The sequence below is a fragment of the Typopeltis vanoorti genome, chromosome 19 (assembly GCF_054136105.1).
Source record: "Typopeltis vanoorti isolate ZY-2024b chromosome 19, IOZ_Tvanoo_1.0, whole genome shotgun sequence".
NCBI lineage: Eukaryota > Metazoa > Arthropoda > Arachnida > Uropygi > Thelyphonidae > Typopeltis > Typopeltis vanoorti.
Genome location: NC_143567.1, coordinates 17,028,857 through 17,048,699, shown reverse-complemented (window position 1 = coordinate 17,048,699; position 19,843 = coordinate 17,028,857). Strand labels below are relative to the sequence as shown.

The 19,843-nt window shown below is 35.3% G+C and overlaps 1 protein-coding gene across 1 annotated transcript in view; it reads left to right on the top strand.

Annotated features, from left to right (window-relative positions):
* Positions 1 to 19,843, top strand: part of LOC150095883 (glutamine--fructose-6-phosphate aminotransferase [isomerizing] 2-like) — a 240,259-nt gene that overhangs the window by 181,228 nt on the left and 39,188 nt on the right. Inside the window, exon 15 of the mRNA XM_090409642.1 lies at positions 16,454 to 16,568. Coding sequence (XP_090265768.1) covers positions 16,454 to 16,568 — 115 coding nt within the window. The remainder of the gene's footprint in view (positions 1 to 16,453; positions 16,569 to 19,843) is intronic.

Below are 19,843 nucleotides of genomic sequence, written 5' to 3'. Positions count from 1 at the left end.
TACCTGAACTATTGTTCTTATCAATATTACTAAATTCCAATCTCCTTCTCTGGAAATTTTCTCTTACTAAATGTTTGACTTGTGTTCACCAGTCACTGACTTAGCAGTTTAATCCAGAGATTAAATATATGGTCAGTTTAATCCATAATGTTGTTAAGAATATTTCATCCTGTGATTTCCCAGAATCCTGTTAGAAAAGAATAGATTGCTGAGTATTGAACTTGGGATCATTTTAAAACACGTTTCTGAGACAACAGAGGTTTTTATTTTGTGCTGCTGGCCTGCTGTTATTTGTATTAATTAGTGGGTAAGAGCACTTTCTATATCACATAAACAGAGCATTTGATTTTCAAGTTTATTATTATTTATAAATTAAATTGATTTTTCAGTTAATTTTTTGTGCATCAAGATTCTAGTTATTTTAAGGTAAAATGTCGAGTAAAAAGTGGATGTTAGCAAGCATAGCAAGTTGTCGTTACTATTGATTGCTTCTACGTTTTAACTAAAGCTGGAATTATTATGCTTATTACTGCAACTTAAAAAAAATCAAATGTGGAGTTGAATAAATCTTAATAATTGTGCGATAAAGTTGGAACTGAATTAATCCTATATATATACAGGGTGTTCGGGATAAATTTGACATATTTATAATTAATTATATTTTTCCGTAAGTTACATGTATTAACACACACTTCTCTTCATTTAAAAGTTTGGACCCTTCTTCATTCATATACAAGATGTCAGAAAGGATGGATAGCTGGAACCCACCTGAATCATGGAAGAGAATAACTTGTATCATGATGATTCGTGCCCGCCATCAAAATTACGACTGCTGCCCAATGCTCCCTGAATACAGTAAAAACAATCAGGCATGAACTAGAGACTTGCAATGGTGACTACGAGGATGTAGCAAGAAGAAAGATCCCTAGCAGACGATCTGATTGCGTTCGTACAGCAGAATTCCTCGCAAATCTGCAGGAACAGGTGTTGAAGAACCCTGGCATTGGAATTCGGGCTTTGTTCGTGGAGTTGCTAACTGTAGTCAAGCCCTGGATAACAAGGGTAGCCAATGGTAGGCCGTATGTATGGCAGCAGGATTCGGCCCCTTGCCACACCTCTGGGAAAAGTCAAAAATGGTTGTCTGAAAATTTCTACGACTTCACCAGTCCAAATGTTTGGCCTCCAAACTCCCCAGACCTTAACCCCATGGATTATTTTGTATGGGGGGGCAGTTGAAAAAGACACCAATCGCACTTCCAGTAATACAAAAGCCCAGTTAATGGATAAAATTAAAACAGTTTTTGCGGCCCTTCCCAGGGAGACTGTAGCATCAGCTTGTTCGAGGTTCCGAAGCAGAATTGAAGCTGTGATCGATGCTAATGGTGGTTATTTTGAGTAAATCTTGTTGATAGTATTGTAATTAACTCTGCCTGTAATGTTTTTTTGTCAATTCATTAAATTTAATAGATACAAAGATTTTCTTTTTCCTTACGAAACTGTCAAATTTATCCCGAACACCCTGTATATATATATTATATGCTTTTTATGTGAATCCCAGGCCTCCAGTAAGTAAGGTGGTCTAGCACTAGGTGACAAAATTTACCTTTCACCTAAAGTTGGGTGGTTGGAAAGCAGATACGTTAACCATTCTGTCAACCAGGGAGGCATACTGTGCATGTTACTGCAAACTGAAACCTTTTATATTTAGATCCATGTTGTAATTCCATAAATATGATTTTTGCTACAATTTTTATTACCATAAATTCATTATTTTTATTTTTAGTGAGAATATCTGAACTTTACAGTTAAAAGTTCCTATTTTTACCTTGATTAGCAAGCTTAATTTGATTGCATTTATATTCTTTTCTTTTTTTTTAAAAAAAAATCTTTTATCCTTATACAATTATTTACGAAGCAACTTGCACCAAAATAAAAAGTGACCTGTCATTATTATGCATTGAATCAGATATAATGGACTTGATTAATTATAATGACATTATAGATATATTTGCTAAAACCAAAGCCAGAAAAAAAAACTTTTAGTTATTGATTTTTTTATTTAAATTTGAACTGATTTATTTTTATACTTTTTTTAAAATGCAAATATGTATTCCAATGAAGAGCCTGTGTAGCACAGTAGAAGTGGCGTTTACACTCTACGGCACTTGACCACACGAAGAAAGCATTTGGTGGTTCAAATCTGGTTGCTGACCAGAGAAAATTTTTCTAAGCTTTTTTCAACCAGTTTCCGAGTTAGTCGTTCTCTGGCGTGGGCTAGCGGGTTTTTTCTCCCTGTAACTCTGGTTTTCGTCCCGTAAACTCAAGAAAATTGACCATCGAACCCACGCTATTTTCAGACATAAAAAATATTGTGTTAGGGACCACGAGATGGTGGCACTAGCTTGCCGCCTTCTTCACTGCGTACCGATGAATCAGTGATAGCCTTGGGCCAGCTATCTCTGATTGGCTACCAGTAGAGATTGAACTGCCCACTCAGTCTCCAAAAGTTAGATAGGGTAAATTGCCCTGCCTACTCCCTATACGGGAACAAAATAGGCGTTAGCTGATTTTTTTTTTTTTATGTATGCCAATGTTGTATTATGTTATTAAAATTAGTTATCATGGAAATGTTGACTTTTTCAATAAACTAAAAAAAGTGCTTATTTGTGAGGCCTCATAATGATGTTGCACCTCGGGTCTCCAAAAGTATAAATGCAGCTCTGGACACTGCCTGTTTGTAATGCTAGCTGTGAATAATCATTAGATTAAGAAAATGTTTGGAAAATTAACACTAACATTTGAGAAATTTGTCAATTATGTTCATAGAAAACGATATTGTTGAATTATTATATTATAAATGTATGATTAGTTATAACTTATAAGGTATATATAATTGATAAATACTTCATTAAGTATTTATCAATATGTATTTATTGTGTATTTATCAACATTAAGTATTTATCAATCACATATGAAAAAGATATAAACATAAAAATTGCAAAATATTTAAAAATAACAGGTGTAATTAACTCTATATTTAAACCAAACCTAGTTCAAAAACAAACCAGACTAAAAGTATACAATACATTAGCCCTACCAGTCTTAATGTATGGAAGTGAAATCTGGACAATAAAACAAAAAGACAAACAAAGATTAACTACAGCAGAAATGAAGTTTATGAGAAAAACTGCAAAGTATACCCTATTTGATCACAAAAGAAATGGAGAAATTATGAAAGAATTAAACCAAGAACCAGTAATAGAAAAAATTAAAAAATATAAACATAAATGGATGGAACACGCGTTCAAAGAATGAAAACAGAAAGATTACCAAAACAAGCTGTTAGGAAAAAGAAAACCAGGACGTCCTCTTAAATGATTCAACGATGACTTCTAAGACAGAACAGACCATGCTAGGCCTAATAAATCCTAGTGATGATGATTAAAATTATTGTCTTTTATACATGCTTCATCGTAAATATCTTTAATGAAGAATCTGGTGTTTCACGAATGGTATTGAATTGAGCCACATCAACAAAATTTAGTGCAATTAAGAGGTCACTATCAGATTTTTGCATTATTTTAGACAATGGTAAGGTGTACGCAAAAATTTTTTGCAATCTAAATAAAGATATTATAAAATTAAATTCACACAATGAATTATTCAAAAGTTTTGCGTTAGAGGACGAGTCTCTGTCTTCCCAAGAAATGATTGTTTCAAGACTATGAATCACTGCATCATATAATTCCACCATGCTCATGATGGCTTCATGGCGTTCCACCCACCTAGTCGGGCAAACTTGACGTAGTTTCTGTCTCTTAGTATCCGGTGTATATTTATCAATGTTGTTAACAAGGACGTCCTGTCTCTTAGGGTTATTGAAGAAATTGTGTACCTTTTCAATTATGCCAATGCAATTTCTTATTTCAGTCACAGCATTTCCAATTGCCAAATTCAAACTGTGTGATGCACAATGAACATATAAAGCTTGTGGATATATAGCTGATATGTGACATTGGACACCATTAAACTTTCCACTCATTGATGCTGCACTGTCGTAACCTAGCCTACGTAAATATGACAAATCGATGCCATAATTATTTATGCTTTCTAATATTTTGTCGGATAAGTTTTTTCCTGTAGGAAAAAATTGTAAAAATTGGTCACAAACTTTGTTGTCATTTTCTTCATCTATATACCTGGCACACAAGGAAAGATTAGTGGTAGAAATGTCGCAAGTTTCATTGCAAAAATTGAAAAACATTTCGGCGAATTAATTTTTTCAACCAAGCGGTACAAAATTATTCATTACATGCATTTATCATTTGATTTTGTATGTTCCAGCTATTGTAAGTAGCATTTTTGGCAGAATGTTTAAAATGTTCAGCCAAGTTTTCATCTCCCACATCGATTCTCGTTCTTAACAAAGCTCAAATTGCCTTCATTGGCAACTGGCTCTTGTTCAAATGAAAATTCTCTATAATCACGATATCCCTTCAAGGGTATATTTATAATCGGCTCTAATCATTTCCGATTAACTGCAACTTTTGATGCACTATCTATATCAATTAGTCAATTGATTGGAATACATTTTCCATCTCGAATATTGTTTAGCATTTCGTAAGTCATAACAGTCGTTATATGATATTTTGTTTTTTGGTAATTATTAAATTTCTCAATGGCTTTCTTCCAATTATTATAACCTTGCATAACTAACTGCCCAGGTACTTCAGATTTTGATTTTCCAACATTAGCAGATGCAAAAAACACACAATATTCACAGTACGCACTATTTTCAACTTGAGAGTACACAAACCATATAAATTTTTCAAGCCATCCGTATTGAAAACCTAGGTTGTGAATTGTAGTGCAGATTGCAGGAAAATTTAAAATTTGGTTCTGGTTTCCAACTTTTTCAAAATATCTAAATTATCATCAGAATTAAATGTTTGTTCTTTCAACGATGCAATGGCATGAGAATTATTAATAACTAAGGTCTTACTTTCTTCTGGATAATTCGATGGTTTTGTCTGACCTATGACTGGGGAAACCGAATCCAAATCGGTATTGACAATATTAATAGTGCCAATATTGCTACTAACATCTGAATCATCCTTCTTTTTTTTTTTTTTTTTTTTTTTTTTTTTTTTTTTTTTTTTTTTTAATAGTTCAATAAAATACTCTGCGTACATTTTTCAGCCATAATCTGAAGCACAAAATCAAAAAAATAAAATCTTTTAGAAATTTAACTTTAAAATGTTATTGAAGAATTTATGTAGAGTAAAGGTTATTCTTCAGAGATGGAAAGCTAAGTTTCAAGTTCAAGACATGCTTTTTAACAAACTCAATGCAAAATAGCACAGAACACGAGCGTATCACACGATCTATGACTGAGCACCTGCAATAATTCGCCAATACAATAGGCTGGAACAGGCCATGCTAGGCCTAAATCCTTGATGTGCATGATGATGATGACTTCATTAAGTAAATGTATAAAAATTTATTTGTGAATTACTGAATAGTTTAAAGTCTATATTTTTTATAATTAAGTTTATTTTTATTTATAAATATTTCAGTTACTGGATTTTAAAAATGGATAAAAAGAAATCGGGTTTTCAATATCGCAAACGTAAAGCGGAAAAGGAAGAAAGTTTGAAAAAACAAGAAAGTGCATTTTTTAAATATCTTTGCCGAGAAGATCGTAATCGCATACAAAAAGAAAATCTTCAAGATTATTCGTTGGATAATTCGTCTATAGTTTCGATTAATGAATTGGAGGAGAATTCTGTAGATACCAAAAATTGGATTAAAACATCGAAGGAGAAATCTACAGATCATATGAGTATTGTGGATTCTGAAGCTGGTTGTTCTACAGATCCAATCATAAAAGGATTTGATTTTACAAATTTAAATTATAATGATCCAGCAACTTGGTGTCCTGTAAAATTTTCCAAGCTTAATTTTTTTTATAAAAGAATTAAGGTATGTCTCAGGGCCTAGTTAAAGTGAAATCATGAAGCTGAAAGACTATAAAACATATTCAGAATATAAATTATATTATTCTACTTGTTAACAAAGAATTGAGCTAACTTAGTTTGGCGGGCATTTTGTTTCTTTTTTTCATACAACCGACGGTATGGCCCTATTGCTTCTTCTACTCTTCTTCAAATTTTACTGCTTCTCTATTCATCAGGGTCAGCCTCTGCATTGCTGCTTAAAAACTTCTCTTGTACGAAAAATATTACAAGCTGCTGATTGTTGTAATCTGCTTGCAGACAATTTTTATGACCGATCATAAACAGCGGTATTCTCTTTCCCAAATGTTGAAAGGTTTTGATATGTGAAAATTAATGATCCACAAATGTTATTAGGCGTTTTGGTCCGAGCTCTTCGACATATTCTCGATTATTCTTCTCAGAATATTTCCACTATAAAATATTTATTCATAAAAAATGCTTAGAAAATTAAAATGACAAATTCCAGGAACTTCTCGCAGAACACAGTTTGGGTAACCCTGGTATACATAGTGTACATGGAATTAGTGTAGTATGCCATTAAAAATAACTTTGTAAAATGTTTTAAATTAGTAACTAAATTATTTCAATCTGGTGAGTGGTTTTTTAAAATAGTTAGGCATAAAAATGTATAGACAGAAAATTTTTAATATCTGTAACATTTATTTTTAAGATCTGTATAGGCGCACTAATCAAATTTGAATATCGAAAAAATGACACACTAATTATTGCATAGAGACATTGTATAGAGGCGCCTAAATCTTCTTTGCCTAGAGGCATCAGATACTTTCGCACCAGCTCTGTTCATAAGGGAGGTGACAGAACTGAAGCATCCAATTATAGGCCTATCAGTGTGTCATTTGTTGTAGTTGGAGAGGCTGGTGAGAACCAGGATCCAGAATTTGGTTGAAAACAATTGTACTATCTTTGATGGACAGCGTTGATTTGCTAAAGGGAGGTCATGTTTCAGTAAGCTACTTGCTTATTACACTAAGATGACAGCTTCATTGGACAAAGGAGATGGATTTGCAGTAGTATACTAAGATTTCACAAAGGCTTCGGATAGATTACCACATAAGTTGATAGTCAAAATAGAACAGATGGGGTTGCATATTAGACTAGTGTATAGATGGCACATCCTAGAATTTTGCTGGCACATCAACAATTTACAGCTGATATCCTTTAATACACTTATAAATTATTCAACCTTTTTTTTAATGGTTACAATACGTACAAGTTAAATTTTGTTTTACACCAGAGAGAAGCTATGAAGATGTGCATATGATTGGTGCAGTATTAATAAAAGTTTGCATGACCCAAAGAGAACCTACTTGTTCAGTTGAAATGCTAATTCTCTTCAACAAAATTCTATAACCTGTGAAGCTATCATAACAACATTCACTATATTTCTTAGTTTTAACACATTCACGATGGGGTGTCGTTTATTGTTCTGACGGAACTTCTCTTTATCGGTGGGCTCAAATCACACAAAGTTTCAACCTTTGCTTGAATTTTATCGCTACTTGTTCGTGTTTGAGCTGGTACAGGAACTCACACATGCATTATATGGCATATTTCAATTTGTGGTAGAATTTTATTTGAAGTTGGCCTTTGTGATCTGTCATAATTGGGGAGGAGTAGATATACAGACCTTAGGGAGGCAGTTGAATATATGAATGAGTATAATATGCCCGAGCGAATAAGGACAACAAATCAGAATGGGATGGTTAATATAAGGCATCATAATATAGGGATGGGGCTAATGGGGGTCTTAAATTCATGTACACTAATGCTAGGCTTATTAGGAACAAGAAGGAAGAGTTTTTGGCCATGGTTGGCACTTCCAGACCACAGGTTATTGGCATTAGTGAATCATGGCTGACTGTAGATAGTGGGATTGAATGTGATGGGTATAGTGTGTTCAGGAATGACAGGGAGAATAAAATGGGGGGAGGAGTATTATTGATGATAGCTGATGAGCTGCAGCCAAGGAGAATAGAAGTTGAATTGCAGGATAGAGAAAAGAGCACATTAGAGGCCATTTGGTGTGAGATTGTGGCTAGCAGAACAAAATATACAATTGGGTGCTGCTATAGACCAGGTGATGGAAAAGATGGTGGAGACAATATGCACAAGCAAATTGAAGAAATGAGTGGAAGGAGGGTAATTATTATGGGAGATTTTAACTATGGTCGCATTGATTGGAGTGAGGAGAGGACACATGGAAGGAAGGAATTGGATTTTATGCGGTTATTAAGGGATAACTATCTGCGACAGCATGTAATGGAAAATACTAGGGGTCAGAGAGTGCTTGACCTAGTAATTACATCTAAGATTTGGCTGTAACAAATATGACCACATTGCCACCAATTGATGAGAGTGATTATAGGGTCTTGACTTGGGAGGTGGCTAAAGGTGTGGAATTTACAATTAAGACAGGGTACATGTGGAATTATTGGGCTGGAAAGTATGACAAGCTTAGGAATTTGATTGGCTCAGTGCCATGGCATGTACAACTGCAAGGACTAGAAGTTGATAGTGCATGGGAGGCAGTTAAGAAGTGTTCGCATGAAGCAATGGCTAACTGTATACCTAGAATCCGAATAATAAATCAAGTAGGAGTTAAATGGATGAATAACACCATTAAGCTTGAGCTGCAAAAAAAGAAACAACTATGGGGGGAATTTAAGGAGAAAGGTGACTGGCAGGCACATGAACGGTATAAAGCGCAGGCCAGAAGGGTAACAAGTGTGGTAAGAAAAGCAAAAAAGGATTACGAAAGAACATTGGCCATGCAGGTTAAAGGGAATCCTAAACAGTTTTTTCGATATGTTGCAAGTAAAAGGAAAAATGTATATGGCAGAATAATTTTAAAGAATGCTGATGGTAGGGAGGTAACTGAATCAGTTCATATAGTTGAGTTACTGAGTGAGCACTTGGCAAGAATATATCATCCAGGTGGTGACATTGCAGAAATCAATGAACCAGTAGATTATACAGGAATTGTAGTGAATGAAGTGGAGGTGAGTAGTCTATTGCATAACCTCGATGTCAATACATCTGTGGGATCGGATGGATGGTATACCAGCTCGTGTCATACGATGAGCGGCTAAAGAATTGTCAGTACCCTTGACCATTTTGTTTAATTTGAGTCTCGGGTCTGGGTTAGTCCCGAGGGGGTGGAAAGAGTGGAAAATAGTTCCACTGCATAAAGGAGGTTCCAAGACTGCTGTTGTAAATTACCGACCGATTAGCATGTCAGGAATCGTTGTCAAGGTCTTATCTTAGAGAAATTAGTCGAGAAAAGAATACAGGATTGGATAGATGAAAATGGGATATTGTATGGGGGACAACATGGTTTTGTGAAGGGTAGATCATGCCTCAGTAACTTGCTCACATTTTATAACACAGTGACGGCTGAACTGTATAAGGGTAATGGGTTTACAGTGATTCTACTGGACCTTGCCAAGGCTTTTGACAGGATACCACATGGAACCCTAATCAGTAAACTGGAGCAGATGGAGATGGATATAGGGTTGGTGAGATGGATAGGAGGGTGGTTGATGGAGAGATACCAGAGAGTGGTTTATTCAGGAGTTGAGTCTAAAAGGCAGCTTGTGACTAGTGGTGTGCCACAGGGCTCTGTTCTTGGACCACTACTTTTCAATTTGTTCATCAATGATATAGGAAAAGATGTGAGAGGAAGTGTTTACTTGTTTGCTGATGATGCAAAGTTGGGTAGAGCAATTGTGAGTGCATGGGATGTCAAAATTTTACAGGATGATTTGGATAGTTTGGAGGACTGGGCTAGGAAAAATGGATGTCAATTTAATGTGGCAAAGTGTAAGGTTATGCATTTTGGGATGAAAAGAATAGCAGCAGTATATCACATTGGTGGAACCGTACTCCAGGAGATTGATGAGGCCAGGGATTTGGGAGTGTTGGTGGATAGGGAATTGAAGTTTAGGGGTCACATTGCAAAAGTGGCTAAATCAGCTCATCAAATCACTTGGCTTCTGAAAAATACTTTAACGTGCAGAGACAAACAAGTTATTGTTCCTCTGTATCGAGCCTTGATAAGACCCCATCTGGACTAGTCTGCCCAGTTATGGGCACCAGGGTTTCTTCGTGATGGGAAGTGGAGAGGATCCAGAGACAAGTGACCAAGATGATAGCAGGCCTGTGGAATGAACCTTATGAGAATAGGTTGAAGATTTTGTGGGTTGCAAAAATTGGTCGATAGGCAGAAAAGGGGGTGATATGATTGAGACATTCAAATTATTGAAGGGTTTCTATAAGATTAATCCAGAAGATATTTTTGAAAATAGGACTGGTGGTGGAAGTACTAGGGGCCATGCATGGAAGCTGGGCAAGAATGTGGTTAAGAAGGGTGTTAGAGCTAGGTTTTTTACTTGGAGAGTGGTGAATGAGTGGAATAAGCTGCTAGAGTCTGTTGTGGGTGCTACGACTGTGAATGAGTTCAAGGCAAGGTATGATAGATACTGCATGAATGTCAAATAGTTGTTCTTGACATGATGTTAGGGCCTCCCTCGACGAGTCTGTCGACTCCTTGGAGTTGCCCGGAATAATAATAATAAATTGAGAATTTCAAATGCAATAAAATGAACACTTATTTCATGTAATTGAAAAATTGAGCAAGTTTTTAGTTAGATACTGTGTTTCCGGTGCAACAAATAGTTTTGCTTGAGTCTATACAGTGTAGTTTCTGTGAGAGGGGACATGTGACTTAGCACCGTTTTTATTCCAGCTGTCTCTAATTGCACTATTTGTTAAGAAATATATTACACAGACTGCAAAAGCCTGCAATAAAACTACTTGTTTTTCTTGTATCTGCAGTATAATGGCTGTTGGGGAGGGTGTGTTGTTAACCGCAGGGAGCGAGTTACTATCGCTTCGACTTGAACATGTTTAAACATTTTTCATGTGCGAGGCATATGCAACACTTTTTAATGTCTTTTTTCATAAAGTAAAATCAGGGGTGCCAGTTATATGCAACGCAGAGTTATTTTTGAGTAAACATTGTAAATGTTTTGCCAACAAGTTGACATCCTTCTGCTGCTTCCCTTTCTCAGCTAACTTTGATGGCGAGTTACAATGCATATTTTTCTCACTACTGTTTTTTTTTTTTTTTTTAAACCAACATAATGAAAATCAATTTAATAATACAAAAATCAATTTTACACTGAATAACATTATAAATTTATATATAAATAAATATTATAAATAAAAAAAATTTATGAAATCATAAATAATTATTTATAAATAAATAAAGTTAATTTATTATATTTTTAATAATTTATAATAAATAAAGATTCATTTTCTAATAATTTTTCCCCTATTAAAAACTATGCGGCATGTGCACATGAAAAGTTCACCACCACTGAACTAGTGCATTGGATCAGAGATTGGCTATCTGATAGGTATCCGCAAGTTGTGTATTGGGAGCAATATCCTGGAAGAGGAAATTCACTAGTGGTGTGCCTCAGTAGTCTGTTTTAGGGCCATTGCTGTTTATTCTGTTTGTTAATGATATTGGGGAAGATTTGGATGGGGATATTCAGTTGTTTGCAGATGATGTTAGGACAAACTATGAGGAGTAGAGCAAATCTTGTGACCTTACAAGAAGACTTGAATAGATTGAATGAATGGGCATAGGATTGAGGATGTCAGTTCAATGTTGCAAAATGTAATGTTTTAAAATTTTGGAAACAGATGGGATGTAGAATTTATACTTGGTGGGGATATATTTTGTTGGAAGTTGAGGAAATAGATTTTGGAGTGATGGTGAATAAAGATCTAAAATTTATAGGACACATGACCAAACTTCTGAGGACAACACAACAAATTCTGGGAATGATGTATAGCACACTGACTTATATAAGTAAAGAGATTCTTGTTCAATTGTATAAGGCTCTGATTAGGCCACACACAGACTACTGTGCACAGATTTGGTCAGCTGGTTTTCAAAAGGTCCAGAAGCAACTAAGGCAGTTTCTGATCTCTGGAATGTTGCATATGAGGAAACATTGAGAAGATGCAGTCCACAGTGGCTAGTGGATAGGAAGAAGAGGGGTGATATGATAGGGATATGCAAGTTGGTAAGTGGTTGTTATAGGATCAATGTTGAAGAGGTTTTTCATAAAATGGTGGGAGATCAGGAGAGAACAAGAGAACATCCCTGGAAGGTGTGAAATGTAGAGAATTTGAATGTGTTTAAGGCACTATATGATGAACTGTGTATATGATAAAGGAACCTCCTAGGTTGAGTCTTTGACTCTTGGGATCTTAGGGTAATAATAAGGATATTTGTTTTCTTATTTTTGATAGGTATAAACTAATTTTTCTTCAGCCAGTATATGAGAACCCATAGTGAGATATGCAGCTCCCTTCTTGCACAGGACTAGAATATTTAATTACTGATATTTAACCATGCTAGCTCTCCAAGAACTTTTTTTTCCTACTAAAGAAAAGTTTGTAGTTGTATTGACAAAGCAAAAAATGTAACAGCAGCAGTTACATATTTTTGAAGATAAAATACTTGCAATTAAGTGGCAATGGCATTAAGTTTATATATTAGGCCAATAGCAGTCAGTTTGTTCAATTCATTGAACAAACTGACTAAGAATGAGAAGAGTTAAGAACTGAATCTTTGTTTCTTCCCTCAGTTATGTCTAAATCATAACTACACACTTTTTCTATCTACAAAGTTCTGTATTCCTTTTTGTGCAGCAGACCCATCTTGATATCTTGGTCATCTCTTGATTTTCTTTCTTCCTAATGATGTTTCCTCAACTTTTTGCACTTGCAAGTATATTGCAAAATCGCAACGTATTTATCTTTGGTTTCTTTTCTCAGAACATACTTCAATACTCTGCATTGTCTTTTCCAATTTGTAGTTTGTCCTTCAGGCTTAAAATCCATTTGTTATATTTCTTAATGCGAGTTGTAATCCCACATAAAATGTGCAACTGTTACCATAGATTGGATATATGTATAACAAAGGGAGCTCCTAGATGTAATAATAATATTTCAGCTATTTTGGCATGGTTTTAAGCAAAGATGGCAAGTTAAATATCGAAGTATACAACAGAATAAGCAAAGGTGGTGTGGTGGGAAGCAATTTGAATAAATTTGTATGGAATAAGCAAAATTAGCTAAATCACTGAACCAGTAGTATTCAAAACAATGTTCAAACCCATTTTAAGTGATGGATATGAGAGTTGGGTTAGAAATAAAGCACTTAATCAAAGACTAGGCCACAGATATGAGTGTTTTAAGAAAAATTAGAGTAAACTCATGTCATTTAATAGTAGAGTCATTAAAAATGAAAATTTTAGAAGGGAACTTGACATTGTTAGCATTCAAGAATGTGTGACTAGAGCTAATCTAAGGTGGTATGGCAACTTAAACAGAATGGGTGATAAAAAAGGTTAACAGAATAGGTTTGATGTCAAGATGGCTGGTAAGAGACTCAGAGTCTCTTACCAGCCATCCAAGGTCTAGGTGGATTAATTCAGTTAGAAATGTTTTAGAAGCATGAAATGTTAAAGCAGCAATAGTGGAGTGCTGACAAGTAATAGACTAATTTGGTGAAAAATTGTTGATAGGAGTTTAATAATGTATAGTTAATCATGCAGTTTTGTCATAGTATCCTTGAGCACCCTTTGTGGGTACATATCAGGAAATTTGCTGAAGTGTTCAGTAGCTGAGTGAGACTGCCACAAAAATCTCTTATTTAAATCTTGAAATGGATCCTGTTTACTGACAGTTGATAAATCTTCAACTGCAGAAGTGAAGAAAGCTGTATTAGGTGCTGTGGTTTTTGCCCATCTTTTTTGAAATTTAAACATAAAAACATCTAACTTAATGACAATTTCAAAGAATTATTTTTGTTTCGGTAGTAGAATCTTCATACTTTAGGTTGCAACCTAAAGTATGAGGATTCTACGAGGTGGTATCAAAAAGTTTCTAGGTTTGTAACACGCCAACAGATGGCAGCACAAGGCTGCACGCACAGTCACGGGGGGGGGACACCTACCTTCATAGGTGCCAACCTATTTGCCAAAAGACATCATCCTGTGTACTTCGGGAGCTGTACAACTGATGCTATTCTGACCACCTGCGTTACCACATCTGTGATTTCATCATGGACAGCAAGTTAGAACAAAGAGCAAACATGAAATTCACATTTGAAAACACGTGAAATTCGAGGATTGTTACTGGTGATGAAATTTGGGTGTATGGGTACGACCCTCAGACGAAGCAACAGTCTTCATAGTGGAAGAGCCCATCATCTCCACGACCGAAAAAGGCGAGGCAGGTCCGCACTCGACCAAGTGCATGCTCATCGTCTTTTTCAACATTCCCGGCATTGTGCATCGAGAATTCATCCTCAGGGGCCAGACCATCAATAGTGAGTTCTACTGCCAGGTTTTAAGGTGTCTGAGGGAGGACATTCGGCGAAAGTGACCAGATCTGTGGCTCGCAAAAAACTCGATGCTCCACGACGACAATGCACCCTATCACCAAGCTCTCCTCCAACGTGAGTTTCTCGCCAGAAACAATATGATCTCACTTCCGCACCCACCCTACTCGCCAGATTTGGCTCCTGCAGACTTTGCCCTCTTCCCGAAGATGAAGATCCAGCACAAAGGTCACCATTTTGACACCATTGCGGAGATCCATCACAAATCGCAGAAGGTGCTTGACATGCTTCAAAAAGACTTCCAGGACACATTCCAGAAGTGGCAAGAATGCTGGGAGCGCTGTATTAATACACAAGGGGACTATTTTGAAGGTGATAGTGTGTAAATGTAGATAAACAAAGTAATTTCTCATAAACAGAGCTAGTCTTGAAACTTTTTGATACCACCTCGTATGTCTGAACTAAAAAAGAAAATAAAATGTTTAACTACTGTACTACAATTGACACTGTAATACAATCCCTATTTAAAAATTATAAATTAAAGTTTATTGGTGAAAGATAGACAAAATAAAAAAAAAATACGTTGGTATTCTTGAAAGGAAAAATCCTCACATTCACATACCAGTGTCATCTTGTGGTCTGTCCTGTTGTCAAAAGTACAGATTAACAGAGTATAGGTAGTATAGCTCGATTATCCCTAATAGAGAAAATGCTGTTAGTTATCTTTCCAGAGGCATCATTATAGGTAACAAAAACCTGCATAACTGCTTTGCTGCTATACCCTTGAAAACTGGGGAGGTTCTTCATCTCTGTAATATGTTTAGCATTTCCTTGATGGTGTATATGCATGTTAAAGATTGAGGGGGGGGGGGGGAACATGTATGTGTTTATTAGATACATTTGCTCTAGCTTTCTTTAAATCTGTAATAGTGACTTGACAATTTTTAGGGAGGGGGGTTGAATTGCAACATGCAGTGATATTTCATTGCATTCTTTTGCTTGTGTTGTGATGTAAATGGTTGGGTATGAGGGGTGGGAATTGTGGAAATGTTCATTTTAATGTAATTTCTGCAAAGAAGGAATGGTGGACTCAATGTCGCTAATGTTGCATCTGAGGTTCCAGTGTAATTTTAAAAAAAAAAAAACAGTTTTTTTGCTAAATTAACATCTCCATTGATATCAGGTCTGATGCCATTTTCCTTCATAATATGATCCATATAGACAAATAGCAGTGGAGATAATGTGCACCTTTGTCTTATGCCTGATTTTACATCAAACCATCTTCCTGTGCCTCATTCAATTCAAACTGCTGACTCAGCTCAAATATAGATAATGTATTGCTCGATATTGTGTACCATTATAATTGTAGCATTGTGAATAGCTTTTCTCTTGGCACCTTGTCATACAGTTTTCCAGATCTATAAGACTTAAATACAGATCCTTGTTATATTCCCATGATTTCTAAACTATTTGTTGTGAAATGAAAATCCGAATCTTAACAACCTCTATTTGGTTGTTAAGATTCGGATGTTATGAGCTTGCTCTTCAAGTTTCCTTTGCACACTTCCTTTCCACTAAAAATTCATTTAAGTAATATATTTGAAGGTTATACAAGTGTCTATCATCTTTCCTTTCAAGAATATCCTATTGATATTTATTGCGAGTCTTCTGAGTTGAATGCAGAGCCAGAAGGTTTCAGTTTAGTGTTTATAAAGTTATAGAAATGCAGGATATTTCTATAATGAATGTATATCCTTTTTTGATTTTAAAATCTGTATTAGCCTTACAAGTTGGTAAACCAGTGGCAGCTCCATTTCTGCTGAACTTGGCTCAGTGATAGTTTATAAACACAGGATTAGAAATCATAATAATTATAAACAATAATTATGATTTCTTAATCATAATAATTATGATTAAGAAATCATAATAATTATGATTAAGAAATCATAATTATTATAAAATACTGTATCAGAAATTGTACTTTTGATTATAGGCTTATACAAGTCAGTTTATATCTTTAATAATGTTTGCTCTCATGATGAGTGAGGACCGTATTTCCATGCTTCCTCGACGAACCGAAATTATTCAAGGACTAAAAGCATTACCTGGTAAGTTGCCAACATTTTTCAAAATGTTTCCAACTTCTTTGTTTACTCTTTCAGTATTATATATCATATATAAAAAATTTTGAAATAAATGACTGAAATATAGGAGAAATTGTAAAATATTTTTATAATACTCCTAATTAAAAAAAAAAAAAAAAAAGTGGAATTTGCAAATTCCACGAAATCAATTTTCCATATTATTTTATGAAATCTGGACTAAAAATAAACTTTATTCCAGGGGTCCTTAAGATCAAAGCTGTATAACTGATAGGACACCTCCATGTAGTCTTCTAAGGAATGTGGAGAATTGACCAGGAAATCTGACCTTAATATCCAATCCTCACCTTCTGGTGGTGCACCCCATTAGGTATCTACATGGACATTGAACAAATGAGGATGGGCTGGCAATTGGGATTTAGCTGACTAAATTGTATTCTTATTGGCTTAAACCATAGTTAAAAATGATGGTACAACATGGCAGAATTTCATGCCAGCAGGGGCTTCACCTAGTTAAAGCTCCCATTGTTTTCATAACATAACCAGGGTGAATAGTGAAAAGACAGCTACTGGAACAAATTCCAAAACACATCCCACCTCAACATCAGCAGAGCTCAAGATTGGTACTATCAACATAAACGTCAATGAGAAGGGAATGGGATTAGTAGAAGAATTTGACAAGTACCAGATCAACATAATAGGAGTGACTGAAAGAAAGAAGACAAAAACAAGTGAGATCTTTTTAAGCAACAAACAGAGCATATCATATTCAGGCAATAACAATTGGGGGAAAAGGAGTAACTATAGTATTCAACACCAAGTATAAGGATAATATTATTGAATGGTAGGCAATATCAAGAGTGATGGGGGAAAATATCAGAATGAGGAACTGGACAATGAGACTTATTTGTGCCCATGTTGCCACAAATGGTTCTACTGAAGAAGTGAAATTATTTTGTGAAGCATTAGAAAACGCAATTGACACATTAAAAAAGGATAATTTTGTCGTCGTTAGAAATGTGAACAGAGTAGGAAATCATTACTAGACATTCAGAAATGTTTTAGGAATATTTTGATAAAAGAGTAAGGCTAATAGTAATGGTAATACATATTGGATTTTTTGCTCAGGACATGGACTAGTTATTACCAAGATCATGTTCCAACATAAAAAGGTGCATAAATTCACATATGCAAGAAATATAAAAAGTGGGATAGCAATGCTTTTCCACTGGTTCAGGACAAAAGAATGTACAGAGGATTTGACTGGAAGAGATCACCATTTAGTCTTGAGCAGGATAAAGTTGAATAGAAGAGTATTATTAACATATCTCCAGGAAGTCAGGGACTCCTCGCAAGAGGAGTCCCTGACTTCCAATCCAATCATGCACCACTCTGAGAGAAAAATCTAGATTTCACCCCTTTTTAGTGGCATTCATTCTCATGTTCCAGGGTTCCTCCCCTTGTCTTTTCCCCATACTCCATAAAAAAAAAATCCATAAATTGAAATCCCATAATGATCCTTTCAGAAGTTTGTAAGTCTCAATCATATCACCCTTCTTTCTCCTGTTTGCTAGTCTCTGCAGTCTACAAATTCTCAATTAGTCTTCATAATCAGTATTTCACAAGCCTGATATCATTTTTAACACTATCATTTACACTCTTTCCACTCTATCAGAATCACCAAGGAAACAAGCAAACAAGACCTGTGCACAGTAGTTCAAGTGAGGTCTTATCAAAGCCTTGTAAAGAGGCAAAATAACATCCTTATCTTTACATGTCAGCATTGCAATTATCTTTTGAGTTGGAAAGATTACATTTGCAATCTTTGCTATATGGCACTTGGCTATCTACTAAAACTCCAAGATCCTTAGCCTGATCAGTTACTTCTAGCATAATTACACCAATATAATATGACATTTGATATCTAATGTCACTGAAGTGCATGACTTTACATTTACAAACATTGAAGTGGCAGCCATTTTCCCATGCCCACAATTCCAGCCTATTCAAATCATTCTGCAAGAACTGCATTCCTGATTATCCACTTATCTTTGCATCATCAGCAAGTAGTTATATGTGACGTCAAATCCTTCTTAATATCATTAATGTACAAATTGAATAACAGTGGACCAAGGACTGATCCTTGTGGCACATCACTTATTACCTTAAGTCTTAGACTTGCATCCCCCATATACCACATTTTGATATGTCAGTCAGCCATCCTAATCCTAAATTATCCATGCTAATATTTCATAATCCAAACCTGTATTCAAAATTAAGTGGATATTGAATACCACATTATTTCTTAGCCGAATAAGAAACTCAAAGATAGGAAATGTAATCTAAGAGTTTCATGCCGAATACAGAAAACTATAAAGTTCAGCAAGTCCAAGCATAAGCCAACACCTGGTAGTGCAATGCTAGGGCGACTCGTAATAAAGGTGGAGCAAGCTCCAATCACTGTTCTTAGTATTTTCCCATAATGTAAAACACAGCTACTAGGAGATGTATTACTGTTCTAGATTATGAGAGAAGGTCACTACCCAGACCGGTTTCGACCTTTTTTGAGGTCTCATCAGTGAGTAGGTAGACCTAGATGTAATACTAAGGTTTCAATAGTCAGAGCTTATTTCTTTACTGTACGAGTTGCCAAAAGGTGCACAAATACAATCACTAAAAATAAGAGCCAATAGGCTTCACTTCGGCGAAGTAAAATTATTCAAAATTAAGTGGATATTGAATACCACATTATTTCTTAGCCGAATAAGAAACTCAAAGATAGGAAATCTAATCTAAGAGTTTCATGCCAAATACAGAAAACTATAAAAGTTCGGCAAGTCCAAGCCGTTGAGTTTCTTATTCGGCTAAGAAATAATGTGGTATTCAATATCCACTTAATTTTGAATAATTTTACTCTGTCAAAAGCCTAAGCAAAATCTTAAAGTATTATTTCCCTTGTCTAACTCAATGGTAGCATTATTATAAAATGTCAGCAAGTTGCTAAAACATGGTCTTCACTCAGTAAAACATGCTGTTCATTGCAGAGGTTCTGTCAGCCCATTTCTGAATGCAAGCGTTAACCAACTTTTCCAAAATCTTCACCATCACTTCAGATATACTAATTAGTTGATAGTTGGACACATTGGTCTTTGTACACCTTTTTGAAATGGGATTACCATATGCTCTTTCTACTCCTGTGGAATCTTCCCTGTTGCGATACTCAAGTTATGTAGCCTGATGAACAGAATAGCCAGTTCAGCTGAACACTTTTATTTTCTGTG